At 41.1% G+C, this 21219-nt stretch overlaps 3 protein-coding genes across 3 annotated transcripts; 2 read left to right on the top strand and 1 right to left on the bottom strand.

Annotated features, from left to right (window-relative positions):
* Nucleotides 1–2358: 2358 nt before the first annotated feature.
* Nucleotides 2359–7555, top strand: LOC6539526 (E3 ubiquitin-protein ligase mind-bomb). Its single transcript, XM_002086378.4, has 4 exons — nt 2359–2861; nt 3941–5173; nt 5231–7165; nt 7223–7555. Exons 1-4 carry the CDS (start codon nt 2508–2510, stop codon nt 7361–7363), a joined length of 3663 nt encoding a protein of 1220 aa, XP_002086414.2. The 5' UTR covers nt 2359–2507; the 3' UTR covers nt 7364–7555.
* LOC6539527 (28S ribosomal protein S31, mitochondrial) lies at nt 7494–8932 on the bottom strand. The gene is made up of 3 exons (XM_002086379.3): nt 8776–8932; nt 8256–8711; nt 7494–8181 (listed from the first exon to the last, which is right to left on the bottom strand). Exons 1-3 carry the CDS (start codon nt 8811–8813, stop codon nt 7545–7547), a joined length of 1131 nt encoding a protein of 376 aa, XP_002086415.2. The 5' UTR covers nt 8814–8932; the 3' UTR covers nt 7494–7544.
* Nucleotides 8933–9440: 508 nt separating this feature from the next.
* LOC6539528 (phosphatase Herzog) lies at nt 9441–20553 on the top strand. The gene is made up of 6 exons (XM_002086380.4): nt 9441–9796; nt 10071–10246; nt 18112–18347; nt 18414–18595; nt 18736–18889; nt 18953–20553. The coding sequence occupies exons 2-6, from the start codon at nt 10165–10167 to the stop codon at nt 19274–19276; spliced, it is 978 nt and encodes a 325-aa protein (XP_002086416.1). The 5' UTR covers nt 9441–9796; nt 10071–10164; the 3' UTR covers nt 19277–20553.
* Nucleotides 20554–21219: the final 666 nt, after the last annotated feature.

Here is a 21219-nt window from a genome sequence, read left to right as displayed (position 1 = left end):
ATTTAAAAAAAGGACCTTTCCTTGGACTACAGCCTTTTAAACTATGTTCCCTTAGACATGTGTGAACTGTTTGCACTGTTGCGGATATGTTGAGATCCTTTTTCAGTTCGGTAGGAGCTTTAAATGGATCCTTCTTGCTCTCGGGCACTAGCCTTTTGAAGAGATGGGTGCCCAATGATTGTTTTTTCCCACGTTTTTCGGGATTCTCGTTGTAGGTGATTACATTTCCCATAATTTTGTTTGAGCATTGAAGGATTTGGCCAATATTTCTAAAAGATTTTCCTTCAGAAATGAGTTTTTTGATCAAGTCACGTTTTTCTTTAGTGCAGTGCTTTCCACGTCCCATTTCAATGATTTTTTAAAGGAAATTTTTTAAAAATCATTTTCGAAATAATAGATTATGTGTCAAGTTTAATAACCACATGCTTTTTACCAAAGCAATCCTTCGATAATTATTGATTATTTGAAAAAATCGATAGTGGTGCTATTTTTTTTTTCGCCTCATTTTAGACCTTGCCGCCCAAAAAAAATTATAAAAATTAAGGTATAAACAATTCAAATTTTTTTTTTCATTTTTGGATGGGAAAAATATCTAGCATTATGCGAAAAATCAGTATTTGGTTCTATCGGTACCTCAACCTTATCTTATTTGATCAATAACAAAAAAAGGTATGGTGGTGCTATTATTTTTTTCGCAACTGTATATTCATATGCATAGAGCAACATTATTTAACTCGAGTAATTAATAAATAGGTATAATATGTATATCATAGATAACAATATTGAAAGCCAATCGCACTACCTATTTTTCCTTGTGCATCGAAGCGAGCTGGACGAGATGCGGGCGACGACGGTATGTGGCCTTGACGCTGCGGTGCGACTGCGTAACTAAGTAGCCGCCGCAGGACAGCCGCACCGTCACCATCGACTTCGCCATCACCATCACCATCACCACCACTCTACCATCGGCAGCGGCAGCAGCATCAGCAGCACAATCTCCGCCAGCAGCAGGTGCACCAAGTCAAGTCGGCCGGGCTCAAAAGGTGCCGCTGAGCCTGAGCTAATTTCAAATTACACACTTCATTCGCCCGGGGAACTGGGACAGCGGCTTGGACTGCGATTGGGATTGGGATTGAAAACGGTATTGGTATCGGGACATGGGGCTCAGTAAGCCGCTTTTGAAGCCAACCACAATTGACAAGCGTGCCCCGCACACCGCACTATACCACACCACTCCATACTATACCATACACCATATCCGTACCATACTATACCACACTATACCATACCATACTATACCGCTCCGATCCTTAAGATCAAAGCCGCCGGCCGCCCGCACGCTCAATCCTCCGGTGGGAGAAAAGGTCCGAGATGCAGTCACTTGCCTAACGGTCGATCGATGGGCTCGTAATGTGCGTGCAAGATGGATTTTCGGGCACCGTGGGTGTGGCTTATTTTAAAGCAATTAGGCCCATAGGGAAGCGTGTCTGCTGATGTCTCTGATGTACGAGGACACTTTTGACTATTGTCCGTGCCAGCCTTTCATCTCGGCCGCTAACAGATCATTTGACCCGGCCATTTCGGGCCATTAAACTGATTAGTTGCAGCCAAGGGGACGCTTGGAAATTACTCAAATCTGTGATTGATACTTTACGGTGGCAATTATGCATGCTGTTTAGGCAGCCAGGATTTTAATTACCAAACTTTTTGATGGATGAAATGATTTTCGTTGGACTGAAGTAAATATATTCTTACGATTACTTTATGAAATAGAGCTGAAAAACAAATCATTCTTATTTTCACAGAAATATAGTTAAAGCTGTTGCTTAGTTATCAGCAACATCGGAAATTTATTATTCAAAAGTTTATCAAAACACCATATTAAATTTGACCAGAATAATATTTTTAAAAACTACTATTTATTTTAGGTTAAAACTAAAATAAAAACTCAGTGGGATATTCTTGACAGCTTTTGAAAAAATCAACTAAAAAAAGATTTAATAATTATGCTTATCCTTATGCTTACTCAAATTAATAAAACTTATATTACTAATACAGCATACAAGATTTACAAAATACTTATTCTCCATAATATCTACACAGCCAATTTTTCTTTGCCCCGAACACGTACATATATCTACATGAAGCGTGAGGTACAATATCGTGTAGAAACAAAAAACGGTATAAACCATAAAATAGGTGTTAACTATCTACCGTTACATTTTTGCTGCAAAGTATTCGCACTTTTTCCACTGTGCTCCGTAGAGCGACCAGAGTTAAGCAATTGCATTAGTATTTCCTGAGTGTCGGTCATACTGATATCTATCGCATCGTATAGCATGGGATCTATCGCTTACGCGAATACGGTCACATTGTTCGGTGGTTGTAAAAATTCCGTGACTGCCTCGCAGCGATTCCGATTTTAAAACGCGAATTACCCAACAAAAGAGTGCAATATACCGTGGAAAGCGAAGTCCACCCGCCCAGCGATCTTGCGGAGTGGTAAAATGTCTTGTGCGGCCACCCTCTCGTCGGCCAAGGACTCCACCAATGCAAATGCCAGTGGAGGAGGAGCACCAACAAACAGCAATACGAACACCAACACCAACACACAGTCCACAGCTGTGGGTGTGGTAGTGAGCAGTGCAACGGGCGGCGGTACAGGTGGTGTAGTAGGCGGAGGAGGGGGTGGGGCTGGTTCCCTTCCTGGAGGCACCACTTCCTCGTCCTCCGCCTCCGCCAACGGTGGCGTAGCAACGGGAGGCGGCGGCAATTCGGCAGCGGCCCTCGTCCGAAGATTCTCCATGGAGGGCGTGGGTGCCAGGGTGATCCGCGGACCGGACTGGAAGTGGAACAAACAGGTGGGCAGGGTGGAGGGTCTCCAGTTTTGGTGCTGGTTCTGTTTGTGCTTCCAGTGAAAAAGGACTCTCCCCGTTCTCAATTGACCGATCAATTAATTTAATTGCACACCGCGCAACTTGATTCTTGACATCTCGCCAAACTAGTCAAGTTTCTCTTTTCGCATTATTAACCAGAATATCAATGGGGACACATGTGATCCTAGAAAGTGGGTATGAAGTCCTACTTAGGTGCACTGAGAAAATCCAGTTCATGAAACTAATAAAATTGTCATTAGTTTCATTTAGAATTGCAATTTAAGAGAGATCAAAGTGCATGACCAAGAACTATGTAAATTTATATCAGGAGTAAAGCATCTTGAACCAAATAAAAATTATACCTATGTAACTATGTTGAGCATATTCAGTAAACACTATAAATTATTCATTCACTCGATTCTTCTTTTCCCAAGCTTACATTTACATTTAATAAGTGTTACCTTTGCTTGCCTAATTATGTCTTAACAAATGGCGTGTGAGTCATAACTCATACATCATAACTCTGATGCAAGCTTTGAAAGTCTGTTTGCTTTAGCCCAGAAAAACGATTTGAAAGTGCAGAAAGATACAAAAAAGCATGATTAAAATAGTCACATTTCCGCACATAATTGCTTTAACTGATTTTATGAAGATTTGCCAGCACGAAAAGTGAATCGTAATAACATCTATTCAGAGACATGATTTGAGAAATCATAATGTTGATAATACCTGAAATATTTCAAAATTCGAGAATCATAATATAAATTGAGCATTGTCAGTTATTATGAATTTTTGTCAAGCGCGGCAAAAATAACCCTATTATATTGAAATGAGGGTATGCAAACCCTCATTCCCTTGAGATTTATTTATTTTTGACTCGTTGATCCCATTGAGAGATAGCGAAATGAATTTGTAGCGACTGCCTACCTTAACACTTAGTTAGTTGCAATTATGCACTTCGGCTATAACTTTCGCGTCCTAATCAGCGTGCGTTACGAAATGGAAAATCGAAAGATTGACTGAGTCACTACTACTATATAAAAATGTTTCATTTCGATTCTCAGGACGGCGGCGAAGGACATGTGGGCACCGTTCGCAATTTCGAATCCGCCGAGGAGGTGGTGGTGGTATGGGACAATGGAACAGCTGCCAATTACCGCTGCGCCGGAGCCTACGATCTGCGCATTCTGGACAGTGCACCCACGGGCGTAAAACACGAGGGCACCATGTGCGACACCTGCCGCCAGCAACCGATCTTCGGCATCCGCTGGAAGTGTGCTGAGTGCATCAACTACGATTTGTGCTCCATCTGCTACCATGGAGATAAACACCATCTGAGGCACCGCTTTTACAGGATCACAACGCCAGGAGGTGAACGAACCATGCTGGAACCTCGCCGTAAGTCCAAGAAAGTGCTCGCCAGGGGCATCTTCCCGGGAGCTCGTGTAGTTCGCGGTGTGGATTGGCAGTGGGAGGATCAGGACGGAGGCGTAGGCCGGCGTGGTAAGGTCAATGAAATCCAGGACTGGTCTTCGGCCTCGCCAAGATCGGCCGCCTACGTGATTTGGGACAATGGCTCCAAGAATCTGTACCGCGTTGGCTTCGAGGGAATGGCGGATCTAAAGGTCGTTAACGATGCCAAGGGTAGTAATGTTTACAGGGATCACCTGCCACTCCTGGGCGAAAACGGACCCGGAAAAGGGCCGCATGGCTTCCAAATCGGCGACAAGGTCACCGTTGATCTAGACCTAGAAATCGTTCAGTCTCTGCAGCATGGACATGGCGGCTGGACCGATGGCATGTTCGAGTGCCTGAGCAACGCAGGAATGGTCGTGGGCATCGATGAGGATCACGACATTGTGGTGGCCTACAATTCCGGCAATCGCTGGACTTTCAATCCAGCTGTCCTCACAAAAGTATCCTCGCCAACCACTGCTCCCCCCGAGTTTCAGGTGGGCGACATTGTCAAGATCTGTTCTGATGTGGAGAGCATCAAGATCCTGCAGCGAGGACACGGAGAGTGGGCTGACGCCATGCAATTGACTCTGGGAAAAATCGGCCGCGTGCAGCAGGTATACCATGATAACGACCTTAAAGTGGAGGTGGGAAATACTTCGTGGACCTATAACCCGCTGGCCGTTTGCAAGGTGGCTTCTTCCACTGCCTCCGATGGCGGCTGTGCTCCAGTTATCCCCAGTAGTGAGCGTCTCTCGGCCATTCTCAAAAAGCTGTTCGAACCAAATGTCTCCGGCGATGCCACTGAAGAATTTGTCAAGGCAGCAGCCAATGGATTTGCGGTAAGTACAAGAAAATACACTTTTCAATTGATATTAAATATTGATCCCTGTGTCCAGGCACGGTGCGAGGAATACTTGGCTGGTGCAGCTCAACCCTCGACTTCCAGTGCCTCGCCCAGTTCAGGGCCAGATGTCAACGTCAACGGTGTGTTTGCCGGACATACTGCTCTGCAAGCAGCCAGCCAGAATGGCCATATTGAAGTGATACAGGTGCTTCTACGCCACGCCGTCGACGTAGAGATTGAGGACAAAGACGGAGATCGAGCTGTCCACCATGCCGCGTTTGGCGATGAGGCGGCAGTGATCGAGATATTGGCCAAAGCAGGGGCGGACTTAAATGCGCGCAATAAGCGAAGGCAAACGTCTCTGCATATTGCTGTCAACAAGGGCCATTTGAACGTAGTGAAGACGCTTCTTACGCTAGGTTGCCATCCTAGTTTGCAAGATTCCGAGGGCGATACCCCCCTACACGATGCCATATCTAAGGAGCACGACGAGATGCTGTCCCTGTTGCTGGACTTCGGGGCTGACATCACGCTAAACAACAACAATGGATTCAATGCATTGCATCATGCTGCTCTAAAGGGTAATCCTAGTGCCATGAAGATCCTGCTGACCAAGACGAACCGTCCATGGATCGTGGAGGAGAAGAAGGATGATGGCTACACAGCTCTGCACCTGGCAGCACTTAACAACCACGTTGAAATTGCTGAGCTACTAGTGCATATGGGTAAGGCCAATATGGACAGGCAAAATGTTAATCTCCAGACGGCTCTGCATCTCGCGGTGGAGCGTCAGCATGTGCAGATCGTCAAGCTGCTGGTGCAGGATGGCGCAGATTTAAACATACCCGACAAAGACGGGGATACTCCGCTGCATGAAGCGCTTCGACATCACACTCTCTCGCAACTGAAGCAACTGCAAGATGTGGAAGGATTTGGTAAGCTATTGATGGGCCTGAGGAATGCTAATAACAAGAAGGCGTCTGCTTCGATTGCATGCTTCTTGGCTGCAAATGGAGCTGATTTGACTTTAAAGAATCGGAAGCAGCAAACCCCACTGGACTTGTGTCCGGATCCCAATCTCTGCAAGACCCTGGTCAAGTGCTATAACGAAAGGAAAACCGACGACTCTGAGTTGCCCGGAAATGTGGCTGGTACAAGTTCGAATGCCAGGGCAAGAGCCGCCAGTGGTACCCTAAATCAGTCCTCCTCAGCCAATTTGCCGCTTGCCAGCCTGGCTGCCTCATCCACTTTCCCCGCTGCCTCATCATCCATATTTGCTCTCAATGGCATCGCCAACGAATTGAGCCAATCGCTGCACGAGGATCCTCCGAAGTCCTCAGCCACCCTGGATGAGTGCATGGTGTGCTCGGACGCCAAGCGAGATACGGTGTTCAAACCCTGTGGCCATGTCAGTTGCTGCGAGACCTGCGCTCCGAGGGTGAAGAAGTGCCTCATCTGCCGGGAGACAGTTTCCTCGCGCGAAAAGATCGACGAGTGTATGGTGTGCTCGGATCGCAGGGCAGCTGTTTTCTTCCGACCCTGTGGCCATATGGTCGCATGTGAGCACTGCAGTGCTTTGATGAAAAAGTGTGTCCTATGTCGCACGCAAATCGATGAGATATTGTCGTTCAGTCTCTGCTGCGGAGGAGGTGGCCGACCAGAGAAGGTCTCCGTGGCAGCTGGAGGAATGGCATCAGTGGGATTGCCACTGCCCGACGAACGCTTCATGGAAGCTGCAGCAGCGGCAGCATGTGCCAATGCCTCCGGTCATAGCGTGGCCATGAACAACACTGTAGTTACTCCGGTGGCCGGCAGCAGCAATCAGTTGAATAGCCAGAATAATCTGCTGGCCGCTGCAGCAGCCTCTTCAAATGTATCGAATCTAGCGGCAACTGGAAACGCGATCGTGGCTCCTTCCAATGTCAACAACTTCCAGATGGATGATGTCCAAAAATTAAAGCAGCAGCTGCAGGACATCAAGGAGCAGGTGAGTTCGAATTTGTTTGAAAATGCTTCAGTCACTGATTCTATATTTATCTTATAGACTATGTGTCCTGTCTGCTTTGACCGCATAAAGAACATGGTCTTCCTATGTGGCCACGGCACGTGCCAGATGTGCGGCGATCAGATTGAGGGGTGTCCCATCTGCCGCAAGACTGTGGAAAAACGCATCCTGCTCTTCTGAAGCCCGTTCCCGGCTCACACATTCCGCGCACAGTCAGCACAGCCTTCGAAGTATTAGGATATTTAAAGGACTCACATTCTTATACACACACATATATCTACACAATATCATATATATAACTATATATCGATTGGTCTTATAAAGCAAAAATATATTTTTAACAAATATTCAAACGAAAACATTAAGCAGAAATACTTTTGCTCGGCTCCTTGCTAATCAGATCCCTCAGTATGTCCTTCTTGGCCTGGAAGTAGTCGCGGAACCAGAAAATGTGATCCTTCTTCTCTTGGGCAGTCAGATAGGGATTCTTCGACAGGCCGACGCAGACAAGCTCCATGAAATGTCGAATAGGTCCCTTGTTAGGACACCAGTCCTCGAGATGCTGTTCGAGGAAAATGTGTTCCGAGAAGTCTACGTTCTGCTCGTCCTCCCAATCTTGCTCATTGTTGATAGGAAAGCGCCACACCTTTTTCTGATCTGTCCACAGGACCATTTGCTCGAAGTAGTTTGCCGGGGGATGGGAAGCCTGGAGACTAAGCTCCCTTTCGCTCAGCTGCGACCAGGTTGAAAGGATGTCGTTGGAAATGGGCAGCTGGGTATCCTTGAAGATGCCCAACGGTTCTCCGCCGTACAAGTTGACGCTGCCTGTAAATGATTCAGCCTCTCGTTTGGTTTGCCTCTGTGGCCGCTGGTAAAAACCATCTCGATTCTGTGGCTTGGATCTGGAAGCCAGAGAGCGACGAACGTACTCGCCGCGAGTCTGCTCCACCTGCTGTGGCTGCTGGCGACGATCGATCTTCATGCCCACTATGAGATCACTGTTGTATCCGGAAAAGACATTGAAATAAGAATATAAAAAATTCCGGCTGAAGTCCATTAAACTTGTACCCACCTCAGATTGAGTTCCTTATCACCAGAAGGAGATGCTGAAGCATCTGTCGTTTGTTTTTCTCCGGTCGCAGCTGGAGAAGACTCGCTTTCATGTCCCAGGAGCTTGGCCAATAGCTCCGACTCTGTCTGCTTCTTGTCACTCTCACTGGTGCCCAACATGCTAGCAATATTCTTAGCCGCAGTGAGAACATTCTTGGCGGCCGCCTCCTGTTTCTGGGCCTCCCTCCGCTTCCTGTTGGCATCGCCAGGGCGGGGGAAATCAGATGCCGAGAGCTGATCCGTGGCCTGCATGGTGCCCAACAGGCGGTTCAGCCGCTGGGCCGCCGTTTCCGCAGGGTTCTCCTTCTTCTTCGTGGGCTTTTCGTCGTCCGAAGAGGAGTATCCATCGTCTTTTTTGGACTGCGAGGAGGAATAGTTGACCAATCCCACGTTTTTGAAGGCAGCCGGTAGCAGGGAACTGAAAAAATAGGGGTCAGGTGAGGGATTCCTTTTGGTTACTTCTAATTAGAAGGGTGGCCTACCGTAAGCCTAATCTCTGGGAACTTCGTAAGGCCAACATTCTATTATATTTCTTTGATAATTTTAACTAGAAATAAAACGAAAAGAATCGCTCGCGTAACAACAATTCAGCGGCGAGTTGCCAGACCCGCTCAATTATTTGCACTGCCATTCAAGCTAGTTTATAGCTAAATTTGGCGTTATTTTAGGTTTGACCTAATTTTCCTTATATATTTTGGTCCTGAAAGCCGGTAGAACTCAATCACATAAAGCGGAACTATTCTTAACTTGCTTAATCATTTAATGAAAAATTGTTATTTTTATGTGGTGTAAAGTATGTAAATAAGAAAATAAGATTGCATTTGAAATCAAGAGTTTTATAAATACATTTCACTAAAGTTGGCAGTCCATTGCAGCGCAAAGTATGACCTTTGATTTTCAAATTTGGAAATCCATGCAAGTGATCATTTATTATATGTACTCCACACTTTAAATGTTCTTTCTAAGAAATCCTATATCCTTCTTGTAAATAATTTAGTTATTTATAAGAATTTCTTTTACCTGTACATCCAAGGCAAATACGAAGTGTTACCACTTTTTTGTTGCACATCGGTATTAAGCCTCGCATCCACTTCGGTCACTTTAATCACACGTTTTGTTTTTTTGCGCTATTCCTGTTACTTTTTTTCGACGTACACACGCGTTTTGTTATTTTGCGCGATTAATTAATGGCAAAAATTAGAAAAAAATTTAATAACGAGACGAAATAACGAAAACACCAGCGGCCGAGCAAGTGTGCGTACGTGTGCGTGCGAGAGTGTGTGTTAGTGCTGTGTCTGTGTGGGCGTTTATAAATAAAACGCTGCGAAGCTGTGTGCGAAAAGCAGACGCGGATAAAGAAGTAAAAGAATGAGCGCAACCAAAAACAAGAGCGAAGGAAAGAAAGAAAGTGTTTTTTATTGAAATTCGTTGAAAAGTTTTGAATTTACTTAAACCGAAAGGCGAAAGTGCAACAGAGCTAAAGAGAGAGCGATAAATAGCGAGGTGAATATCAAAGGGAAAACCCATTTGCATCGAGAAATAAAACGAAGCGAACGGACGGCCAAAGCGTAATTGTAAAATTCCACTGTCTGGGGCAGGCTATCAATTGGTGCATGTGTGTGTGTGTGTGAGCTATATATACGTGGTGAATGTTCATATGTATGGCATATATACAACATGACACTTACCATATATGCGAAGAAAACATGAAATCATCTCGCGATAATTGCAATATCCTATGTATCTCTATCTCTCATGTGTGCGCAACATTTTGCAGCTATCCTATCCGAAACCGATCTGAATCAGAATCTGAATCCGAATCCGATTTATCAACCTGTTAAGCGAAGTGGAGCCACAAACCGAGTGCTTAAATGGATGCAACATCAATAATAACGCAAGTTTCCCGCGACGACGAGCAACTGAACGTCTATCCCAGCTATCCCAATGACAAAGGTGAGAACCGAAAATGGGGGTAAAACTGGGGAAAGCGGTTTAAGCCCAGACCCCATACACACTTGTACATATATATATAGAGCTCCCCTCATGACTCATCGCCACTGGGAGGCGTCACAACAAAGACGAAAGGACACTTGTCCGCTGCCAAGAAGTTTCCCCCACTTATCACCCACCACCCAGTATACCCCCCAAAAAAGAGGCCCCAACACCCCGCTGACCTTTCAAACTCACCCAATTGCGGTCAATATAATTGTGGGAATAAGTTAGTTGTACATGTGTCGTACTTTCTGAAAGTCGCAGCGAGTTAAATGGCATTGGCCTTTTTAATTTGTACAGGAACCACTCCATAAAATAAATGAATAATAGACAAAAGTGCTTGAAATTTGGAAAAATATATTTAAATAACATGCAATAAACGTATTATTAGCTATATTATTTATTTGCACGAGTGTTTCCAATTTGCCGTACATTCTGTAATTTGAAACCAATTAAATGCAATTTCTTTGCTATAATTGAGAATCTAATTTCCATTTTAAATATCTGTTATTTTTCTGATTAATTCTTTCACCTTAGACTAGAAGTTTGACCTTATAGACACTTTTTGTGGTGAAATAAGGCTTAATTTAAAATAATATTTATGTGATGAACTCACTTTAAGTATTTTTTTACAAAAAATAGATTTAATATTCTCTAATGATAAATTTTCCGAATCGTGAGTTAACATTCAAATGAATGGGCTTGCACAGGTTTTCACTGCGATGTATAACAATACTTAATAATAGTGTTATTTTCGCGGCAGTTGTGTCTGCCTGTTGTGTTTGTTTCGCCCCCTTTTTTTATTCAGCACAGCACAGCACACAGTGTTTTCTTGTTCGTTGGCCATTGTAAATGATCTAACCACTTGCTGGCTTCGCTTTGTGGTTATTGAATTATTTTGCGACGCAGTTGCAACTCTGCCGCCAGCGAGCCACCACCCACCGCCCATCGCCCATTTGCCACCCACTGGCCCACTCCCACCTGTAATCAATTGATGACGTCTTTCGGCGCATGTGACGTCATGGAATTTCGACACGAAAGCCTTTACTTTCCTCCCATCTTATTTTCTTTTCGTTCGCTTAACTGCCTAACTGCCTTTGCATGTTTACTTTCGAGGGTCCAACAATAGAAACTGCCAATTAAATTGCACAGTAAAAAGCAGCAGAAAAAACGCAAAAAAAAAGTTTAAAAAATACAGGAAAACCGGTATGAAGCGGGAGACAGCGAGAGAGAGCACAATCAAACTAGTTGTGTGTATTTTTTTTACAGTGATGCAAACAAACAAACAAGCAAAGCAACAGACGAACAACAAAAGCGTAGCTTAAAGGTTGCGATACGGTTGTAATGAATGAATAAATGAATGGTGAGAGCCATGAGAGAGCGGGTTAAGTACACACCAAGAAAATGCGATCGAAAGTAAATATATTTAATACACAATCCTAGATGTATTTACATATTTACTGAATTAAACCACCCGGACTATTGTTATCAGAAACAAGTGCCTCTTACGTGACCAAACCAAGCATTTGCTATTATTCCTATAATGAAAAAGTCTATTTGCCCTAAGATTTTCGTATTTTTTATTTGTGCACAGAGTGAGCAATAAAAAAGTAGGAGGGCGGGGCTGACTGAGCGCAGGAAAAAACGCGATGAACGCTTTTAAGTAAAGTAATAACTAATTTAATCTAATCTGCGGTCGCCACTGCACCTTATATACATGTTCACACAAATGTACGGGCTATACTTGGTATATTATATACAAAATATTTGCGGTTAGGTGCTAATCGACGTCGCTCGCTCACTTTGATTCTGATTTCGAATTTGATTTTGATTTCTATCGACTGTGCTGCCAGTTAGCCGCAAATAAATGTCTTTTATCGCCGCGCCGATCTATATGTGTCACCAGAAATATATATATGTACATATGTATATATATTGAAAATCGCTTCGGGAGCCTACATCTTGAAATCAAGTTATCCCATTACGTTCCAAATAGGGATCTATGCGGTTTCTACTAGTTGAGCTTTAGCCAACTGTGAGAGCGTGAGATAATGAGCAAAACGTCACCGTAGCTGTATGCACAACACTTGTGGTCAAGACTGTAGTACACTCACAAAAACGTAATAATTTCCAACTTGCTATCACACAGTTTGTGTCTAGAATCGTTATCTATTTTGTTTTATTTTTGGCTAAGTAAAGATAATGTAAAATATAATTTTCATATTCATACATACATATGTAAATGTAATAAACCCTTAGGATTTACAGAACAGTTTTTGTTATACATGTTAACAATAAATTGATGCACCAATATGATGTGTTCATACAGGGGTGCTTTACTTGATCTCAAGATTTCAGGCCTTTAAAAAAACTCACTACTATTATTCTGATCTCAGCTGTTTTTCGTGAGTGAGCGAGTGGGTGTGTGGGGCGCCTGTGCGTGCGAAGAGCACGGCAATAGGGCACAAACCGGCAAGCGAACAGCAACAGTTGAAATATGTTTTTCTTTTTTATTTGAGAGTGGGTGCCGCCGCCTAAGTGCTTTTTGCTTTGCCTCACCGCGTATAAATATTTATATAGATATGTGTTCGCCATACCGCTAACCTCACGCCCCCTCCGCGCTCCATGGACTCCCCTCGCTTATAAATACATCTATATTGTTTTTATGGGCAAACGCAAATGCTCTCTAGTATCTCATTTCTAGACGCCTCAGCTGAACTGCTGTGATTTTTCAATTTTCTCAAGGTCTTAAAAGCCAAATTGCTCGCGCACACACAGACTGCGCGCTTTTCTTCGATTAAACGCCCTTTCTCAAAAATTTATTATTTTTCACATTTATTGAGCGAGTCTAAAAATAGCACAAATAATGTTAAATTAAAGAGTGCGAATTGAGTTCAAAGATCTCGTGCATAAACAAATTTTGGAAAATGGGAAAACTGGATTGTACCGAATGCTGAACATTTTACTGCGGCATGCTGAAATGTTTATACTTTTTATTTCATAAACATATCACTTGTTCTATTATATAGAATTTTTTATTATTTCATTTATTGCTGTACACCAAAAATAGTAACGTTAAATACTATAAACATTTGTTGAACACTCTGAAATATTTATAATTTAAATGTATAAACATTTCATATTATGCAATTATTAGGCAGATCCAAAAATAACTAAATGTGAAGGTAAATGCTGATATTTATTTATTTGGTTATTTTACAATAATTGCGCTTGCCAAAGAACGTTAAGTTTTAAAACCTAATTTTAATCAGAACACTAGACGAACTAGCGGTAAAAATTAGACTGTTAGAGTGATATATGTATGTATATTTTGTTTATACAATTTTATATGTAACGTTTATTCAAGTTTATTGAATCTTGACTACTTTCAAAATTGGTGTTAAAAATCTCTTATAATTGACAAAAAGGGACTAAGAATTTGTTTTCTGGCTACAATTTTGCCCGTATCTATAAGTGTATCTAAATGACGACATAATGGACCCTAAAATACACAAAACAGACAGTGAACAGATGCATTGCAATGCTTAATTATTAAAAATTATATTATATACGGCACAAGATGAGCGGACTGCGTGCAAAAGATTTGTGAGATGCTATTTCCTATATACTATTGCTCACAGAAACAGAAGAAACATTTTTGAAAAAGACGGCCTTAGTTTTTCCTTTTTGAATCGATAAAGGTCAACGAGTTCTGAACAAGGAGATTTTATCTTCGTGGTTAATATGGGTTCGTTGAACTACGATGGGGGTTAAATAAAGGCCAACAGCTTAAAGAAGATGCGTTTGGAAAAAAAAGTGGATTCGGTAGAAGCAAATTTTTAGAATTCGAAAGCTTGAATCGTTTGCCCAGAAATTAGTTTTGTTCACGTTCAGTTTTGAAAATATGATATTTCAAAACATGAGCAAGCAATTCAAAGCTCTAAAATTTCTAAAATTTGCTTTTTCAGAACCCAGCTTCCTAAAGCTAAGAACAACCCCCAAACAACAAAGGCGACTTAGGGTGTTTCAATTGTATAGTCATTTTACGAGGGAAAAAGAAAATTCAGTTTTAAATATTGTAAAGCAGGTGTACCGATTGACACTAAGAAAATTTGTGTAGTATTTTCCTTTTCATTTGGGTAAATATTTAAACAAAAAATAGTTGATCAATAACTTTTAATTTACACAGTTCCCGTTTCCAATATTTACTGTAGTTATTGACACTTGTTTTTTTGCCCATTTATATCACGTGCCATTAACTTTGTTTGCCATCTTCTTTGGCGCAGCTTAAAATTTAAGCTGCCTCTATCTTGAAGTTTTTGAAAACAGAAAAAAGAACACGAAAAACTTCATAAATATGCTGAAGGTCGAGACTGTGTGGCATTTTTGTTGCTCTTGGAATCGGCAAGAATGATATCATGGTGTGCCCCCTGCCAGATAACAAACATTTCGATTAGATAAGCGTCTGTGGCCGAGAACCGAATAAAACAACTCAATTGTGTGTGTGCATGTGGGCAATTATAGTCTCGATTTCTTATGAATTTTTCTTTTATTTGTTTTAAATTAATTATCAAATAATACCCCCTGACGTGTTTCCCCTGCTTATCTGACATAAAAAAGACCTTGCCCGCCAACAGAACAGAAAGTTGTCACAGAAATATGTTCAAATTATAACAAAAGAAAATCTTTGGGAATGGCCAGTGCCGTTTCGCATCACCAGATATATGAACATACATATACATATAGTTGGTTTGGCTTTTCTTGAGCTGTAGGTTGTCGGTTTGTCCTGAAGATCACGCCCAATTGACGCGTAAGGCCGTTTAACAGTCTGGCGGAGAAGGAATCGCATTTGCATAATTCAAAGCACCGATTATAGTTGCCTTCGTCCTTGTGTACATGTTTTCTTTAATATTTTACATAAATCTGCGATTTATTCTTTTGACCTCAGCTTAAGTTATCTGTATTGAATGTGGTTTGCTGTTATTAACCGATGCATTTACTCTAGAGGTGCAGGGAATTTACCTTTTATTGCTAAAATGCAAATCATATATATTCGTTATAGCTGTAATTAATTACGTAAAGTAACCATAATCATTCAGTTGTAAATTATTTTCATTAGTTTATACAGAATTGATAATTGATCAATCATATACATATGTTTATAATTTGGTGATTGTAGCAGTTGCAATTAATATCTTTATATAACTTTTATTTAGATATTTAAGTACTTCAAGTGTAAGCGGTAATCATCATCAATGTAATCTGACATTTGAATTATTGAGTATTTCAACGTGACCGACTCGTTTCGCATACTTTCGCCCATATTTGGGTGTCTATTAAAACAGAATCTCGTAGAGACTTGACAGATTGTTGGCCCAATAATGAGCTATAAATATGGTCATCTAAATATGTCTGGAAACGAGCACAAGAGGAATGCGAAGCGGCTGCCCACACAATTCCGTCGACGGTTTGCTTGAAACACCTTAAAAATAGGACAAAAGCCTATTTGAGTGTGATGTGGGTGGGATGGGGTGGGTGTTGGGAATGGAACGGATTAGAGTGGGTTGGCTGGATGGTTGGTTGATTGCTTGGTTGGTTGGTTGTTGGAGGTGTTGCTCCATTGGCGACCCAAATATAGATTGCCTATCAATAATCAGCCAGGATACAGAGCAGTTTTCAACAAGTTGAGTGTTTCGCGTTGGCTTTCGGACCCTTTTTATGCAAAGTTATGCAAAAACTTGAGAGGTGAGCGGAAAAGGAGCGGAAAGGAGGTGAAGGCTGCGGGGATTGGGGGTGGTTCACCTGCCTAATAATTACAAATGCCAGACGCTGGAAAAAGCTTTCATTATGCTAGCGGAGCAGCAGCAACTACAACAAGAGCACACGCTCATAAAATATTCAAGTGCATTTGCACTTCACTGGCAAGGGTTCTATGTGCAAAAAAATGCATTAGGAAAAAGCAAGAAAGAGTAACGCTAGGTTTAAGTACCCTTTGTAGACCACTCCTTGCAAGATGCGATCTCAAAAACATATGAATACAGCATACGAATAAGATTATACGTTTCTACTAGATTTGAACGAAGCAAAAATGGTTTTATAAAACATCGATATAGATTACTCTTTATATATGGATGCATTTTCTGCACATCAATTTTGAAGACCATTTAAAAGGGTATGGTGAAAAGAGGTTCGCAGCAAGAAAATGCTCGACATATCCTAAGCTCAGTTTTTACTTGGCTAACGGTTCAATGAACCGTTACGTCTAGCTTAGCCAGCAAGAAGGACGCTCCCCCACCAACCCCCTTTCGCCACCACCCCCATCGCCCACTTGAAGCTTGTTTTCCCTGCTAAGTGATGTTTGACTGCTGTTTCCTTTTGTTGCCACACAATGCAAATGGCGGACGGACGCATTCCCGCTATCCTCTATCGCTGACTCCCCATCTGCCAGCCGTCCCTCATCCCTTTTGGCCAAGGTGGCCGCACCTCAAGCCAGCTTAAAGGTCAGCCTGTGACCTTCTATCCATCTATCTATCTATCCAACTAACTATCTATCTGCTCGCTGTATCTGCTACAGTGAAACTCCGATAGCTTGCACTCCACCAAATTTGCGCTCTTGGATAGGACACTATAGTTAAACAAATATTAATTATTAATAAAGAATATGGAAAAACAAATAATAATTGAATAATTAACATTCCAACTATTTGTCATATAATTATTATGCATTTATAAACAACTAGTATGAACAAAATTAAAAAAAATACATTTTTAAGTTATGATCAAATACTACTTTGCGCATTTAGTTTAAATAATTGTTGTTTTATAAGTATGTAATTTTTATAGAACAGAAAGCTGGTCACTTGTGTTTCCAATAAGAAACAATTAGTGTGAAATAACTTTCTTATTTTTATTTCCAAAATTAGTAGAAATGATACAATGTAGTTGGACTGTAAAACACGGACTTGTTCACCTGCTCTACCTACTTTGTTTGTGTTTGAATGCAATTATAGCATTTCCCATCGATTAAACGCATGTTTCCACCCTCTGAACCGCACACCCTGCCCCCTTCCCTTGAGCAGTCGTGTTGCTGCCTTCTAGTTTTGCCTTTGACTTCTATTTATAAACAATTTTGCACAAAAACACAAACCGCAAACCAAAACACAGTGGCGGCCAAACGAGAAACTATAACAAATTGTCTGCACTGCATGTACTGCAGTATTAACCAGATATAGAAATTGGAATAGATCTATATTTGTGTTATGCAAATGTGGCAAACAAAACAGACAATGTTTATGTCATTATGTGGCCAAACTGACAATCTGTAAATAGTAATCCGAGCAAGGCGAAACACCCAGACGAAAATGGAATGAAAATATATACGCACGTATGGGAAAACATCGTGGGCGTACGAGTATTTAGGGGTCTTAAATATTGCGCGAGAAGTTTTTATGAGGCGGATAGAATTTTGTTTAAATTAATGGAGGAGTCATCGAGAAAATGCTCGGAATTGCTGTTAAAATATATGATGTTAGAGCGATGGAATGTATTTGGCATTTGGCTATCCTTATTGAGATTTATGATGTGCTTAGCTACTTCACATGCTGAAAATTAGTTTCTTTTATTTGAAAAACGTGGCTGAAATTTTAAACAAATTTGAGATTTCAGTGGGTGGATGAAATTTTCAACAAATTTGTGATTGCATTTTTACTGTAAAAATTAAATAATATTTTTCTTCTAAGAAAGGATCATCATAACTCTTATAAATACTGAACACAAATCATTAAAATATTTACTAAGCCCATATGTTTGATCTCGTATATCTCCAGATGATGTGGATCGTTTAAAGCCACAGAAGCGAGGATTATTCCAATCTCTGCTTTGCTGCTGGCGACGAAACCGAACGAAAACCAACCAGAATGGCACACAAATCGATGGTTCAACAACACCGCCACCACTACCGGACCAACAAAGGTACCTACTACCTCAGGTTAGGCTTACCGATATGCACAGAAAGTGCATGGTGATCGATTTGGATGAGACCCTAGTGCACAGTAGTTTTAAGGTGAGTGCATTTGGATAATCGCCTAGTGTTCCTCATATTCATTTGAGTTGATGTTGTACTTTCCAGCCCATACCGAATGCTGATTTCATAGTTCCCGTGGAGATCGATGGAACCGTACATCAGGTATACGTTCTGAAGCGACCGCACGTGGACGAGTTTCTGCAGAAGATGGGCGAACTCTACGAGTGCGTTCTGTTTACAGCATCACTAGCCAAATATGCAGATCCCGTCGCCGATCTGCTAGACAAGTGAGTTCAAATTATATTTACTCTAATTTATATTTATGTTTATATTGACCCTTAATTAGCCGCTCAAGCAAATTCTGCAGACAAACTTTTACTTACAGAAAAGCTTTGCATTAACTTTACTTACTTAATTGTAATTTCAGGTGGAATGTGTTTCGTGCAAGACTGTTTAGGGAATCATGCGTTTATTACAGGGGTAATTACATAAAGGATCTGAATCGTCTGGGGCGGGATCTTCAAAAGATCGTCATTGTCGATAATTCACCGGCCAGTTATATCTTTCACCCAGACAATGCAGTAAGTGGAACAAAGGCTGACCAAATATAAACCCCGTACTGAATTATTTATGTCCCATCAAAGGTTCCTGTGAAATCCTGGTTTGACGATGTTACCGACTGCGAACTGCGCGAACTGATCCCACTCTTTGAGAAGCTTAGCAAAGTTGACTCCGTCTACTCGGTGCTCTGCAATTCGAACCAGCCGCTGAACAATCAGTCCAACCAGCAGCATCCACAGGAGCTGCAGCAGGCGCCGAACCAGCTGCATCAGCAGCAGCAACAGCAACAGACCATCTCTGCCACGACAGTTATTACCCAGGCAACCACTCTGTCTGCTCCGACCATGTTGAACCAGCAGCAGACAAGTCCGCCCAGCCAACAAAGCGAGTTGCTGCAAAAGACGTAACATCAGTGGGAACTAATGTTTATAAATATATGATAAATTGTATACATATTACAAGACCAAGCAAGCCGACAAGCAAGCAAACAAAACATCCCTTTCCCAAACCGTTCACTCATTACCCCAGGACGACTGAGAATGGGGCGACGAGATGAAAACAACTACCATTTGCTATCAACTATAATCCCCAGCTCGACAGCTAGGCCTAAGCATAAGTTTTATATGATATACATAATTTTTACAGAACCCAATTTACACGGCACATTTGTTATTTATTCTTGTTTTGCTCTACCAATTATAATAATTATTATTTTTTTGTGTTTTTTTAATTAACTGCTAATTGCTTACTGCGTTTTGCTGTACCCCAACTAAAGGGTATATTAAATCCAAGCATAAGCCTCTATTTTACCCAATAATCATAACTCTGTAAGCGTATTTAATGGTAAACCAACTGAGCAGGCAAAAGATTTAAATGCATAAAACAAAAATGATAACTATACATATGAACAGAGAGATAAAATCAAATTCAAATAGCTATATTTATATATATTTTTTATTAAAAAAAAAGAAAACAAAAAGAAATAAGAGTTAAATGGGGAGAAGAAAAAAAGAAAACTAAAAACCATATATATAATACGTGTACTAAAACAAATTTATATATACATACATACATGGATATATATTTAAGGCATGTGTCTACACATGTTTCTAGCACTTAGGCATGTATAATATTTCGTATATTTATTAAAGAATTAAGCTTAAGCGTGGTCTCCCATTCACGCTTGATCGTTGGCACTGGTAAATTTTAAAGTTGGCATATGGGGTTTGTCCCATAAATGGCTTCATCGTATCACATTCTGGTTTCCTGAATCGTCTCTCAGTCTTGAGTGGTGAGGCCGCGCTTAAAAGAGCTAAGTTGCATTGCAAGAGGGTAAAAATGGGCTATCTGTAAGCCACTTTGTAAAGCATCTAAAAGTCTGCGGCGCGTCCGTAGTTAATATATAAAGAACCGCTTCGGCTGCGCTTGGCGGTGGTCCAAAATCGGGAGTTTCCTTTCGATCCTGTTCTGTACACACATTCAATTCAATCTGGCATAACGAATACCGCACTGTCCTAGCGCAAATTCTAATTGCCGTCTTTGGAACTCGGCCAAGCGCAGTCGTAAAACATTGTATTAGGCTTAAAGGAAAATTATACATTTATATATTTTAACCGATTTATGTTTATTGCCCCTCTTATCAAGTGCGCTTATGAAACGCATTGCAATATATATTTACTCCTAATTTAACCCTTCTTTTCTATGAACTTCATCTTCGGCCTCGTTCTGTATTCTGTGTATTAGCATGTGAAAACGGGAAACGATTGTAAACGATAAAACACCTATAGCTTCTTTCAACTCCGACCAAATATCAATCATAATATAGTATATATATTGAGCTCAAGCTGGCCACGCCGAAATCCCACCTGATAAATATATTATATAGACAAAAGACGCTATTGCTATCCAAAACACACGATTCGCTCACAGTCCAGTCCAGAACTACTTTCAATCTTTTACTCTATATGTAATCAATGTCTTGTATTTCTCAACTAACTTTTGCAACCATTCTTTTATTTAGTGCATAAGCCCTTGTGTTTTTTATTTGCTTAAACTAAAAATAATACTATTGAAAGGATACAAAAATTGGCTCGTTGCAAACGCCCGAAATTCTCATATTTTTTGCAATCAAGCAAGTAAATTATAAATACTGCAAAAAAATATATGTATTGTATATCATTTACAACCGCTGCAAAAGTCTAAGGCAAACGCTAGAAAAGAATTGCAACTAATCACGAAGTTTAAATCGCAGTAAATCGCAAGAACTCGTTTAAATTTCCTATTTTTAAATGTTTTACTTTTTGTAAAAGCAAAACAAAAATCAATCGATAAAACCATTCACTTAATTTAT

The sequence above is a fragment of the Drosophila yakuba genome, chromosome 3L (assembly GCF_016746365.2).
Source record: "Drosophila yakuba strain Tai18E2 chromosome 3L, Prin_Dyak_Tai18E2_2.1, whole genome shotgun sequence".
NCBI lineage: Eukaryota > Metazoa > Arthropoda > Insecta > Diptera > Drosophilidae > Drosophila > Drosophila yakuba.
The sequence above is the reverse complement of the archived record's forward strand: the minus strand, read 5'-3'. Positions and strand labels throughout refer to the sequence as shown.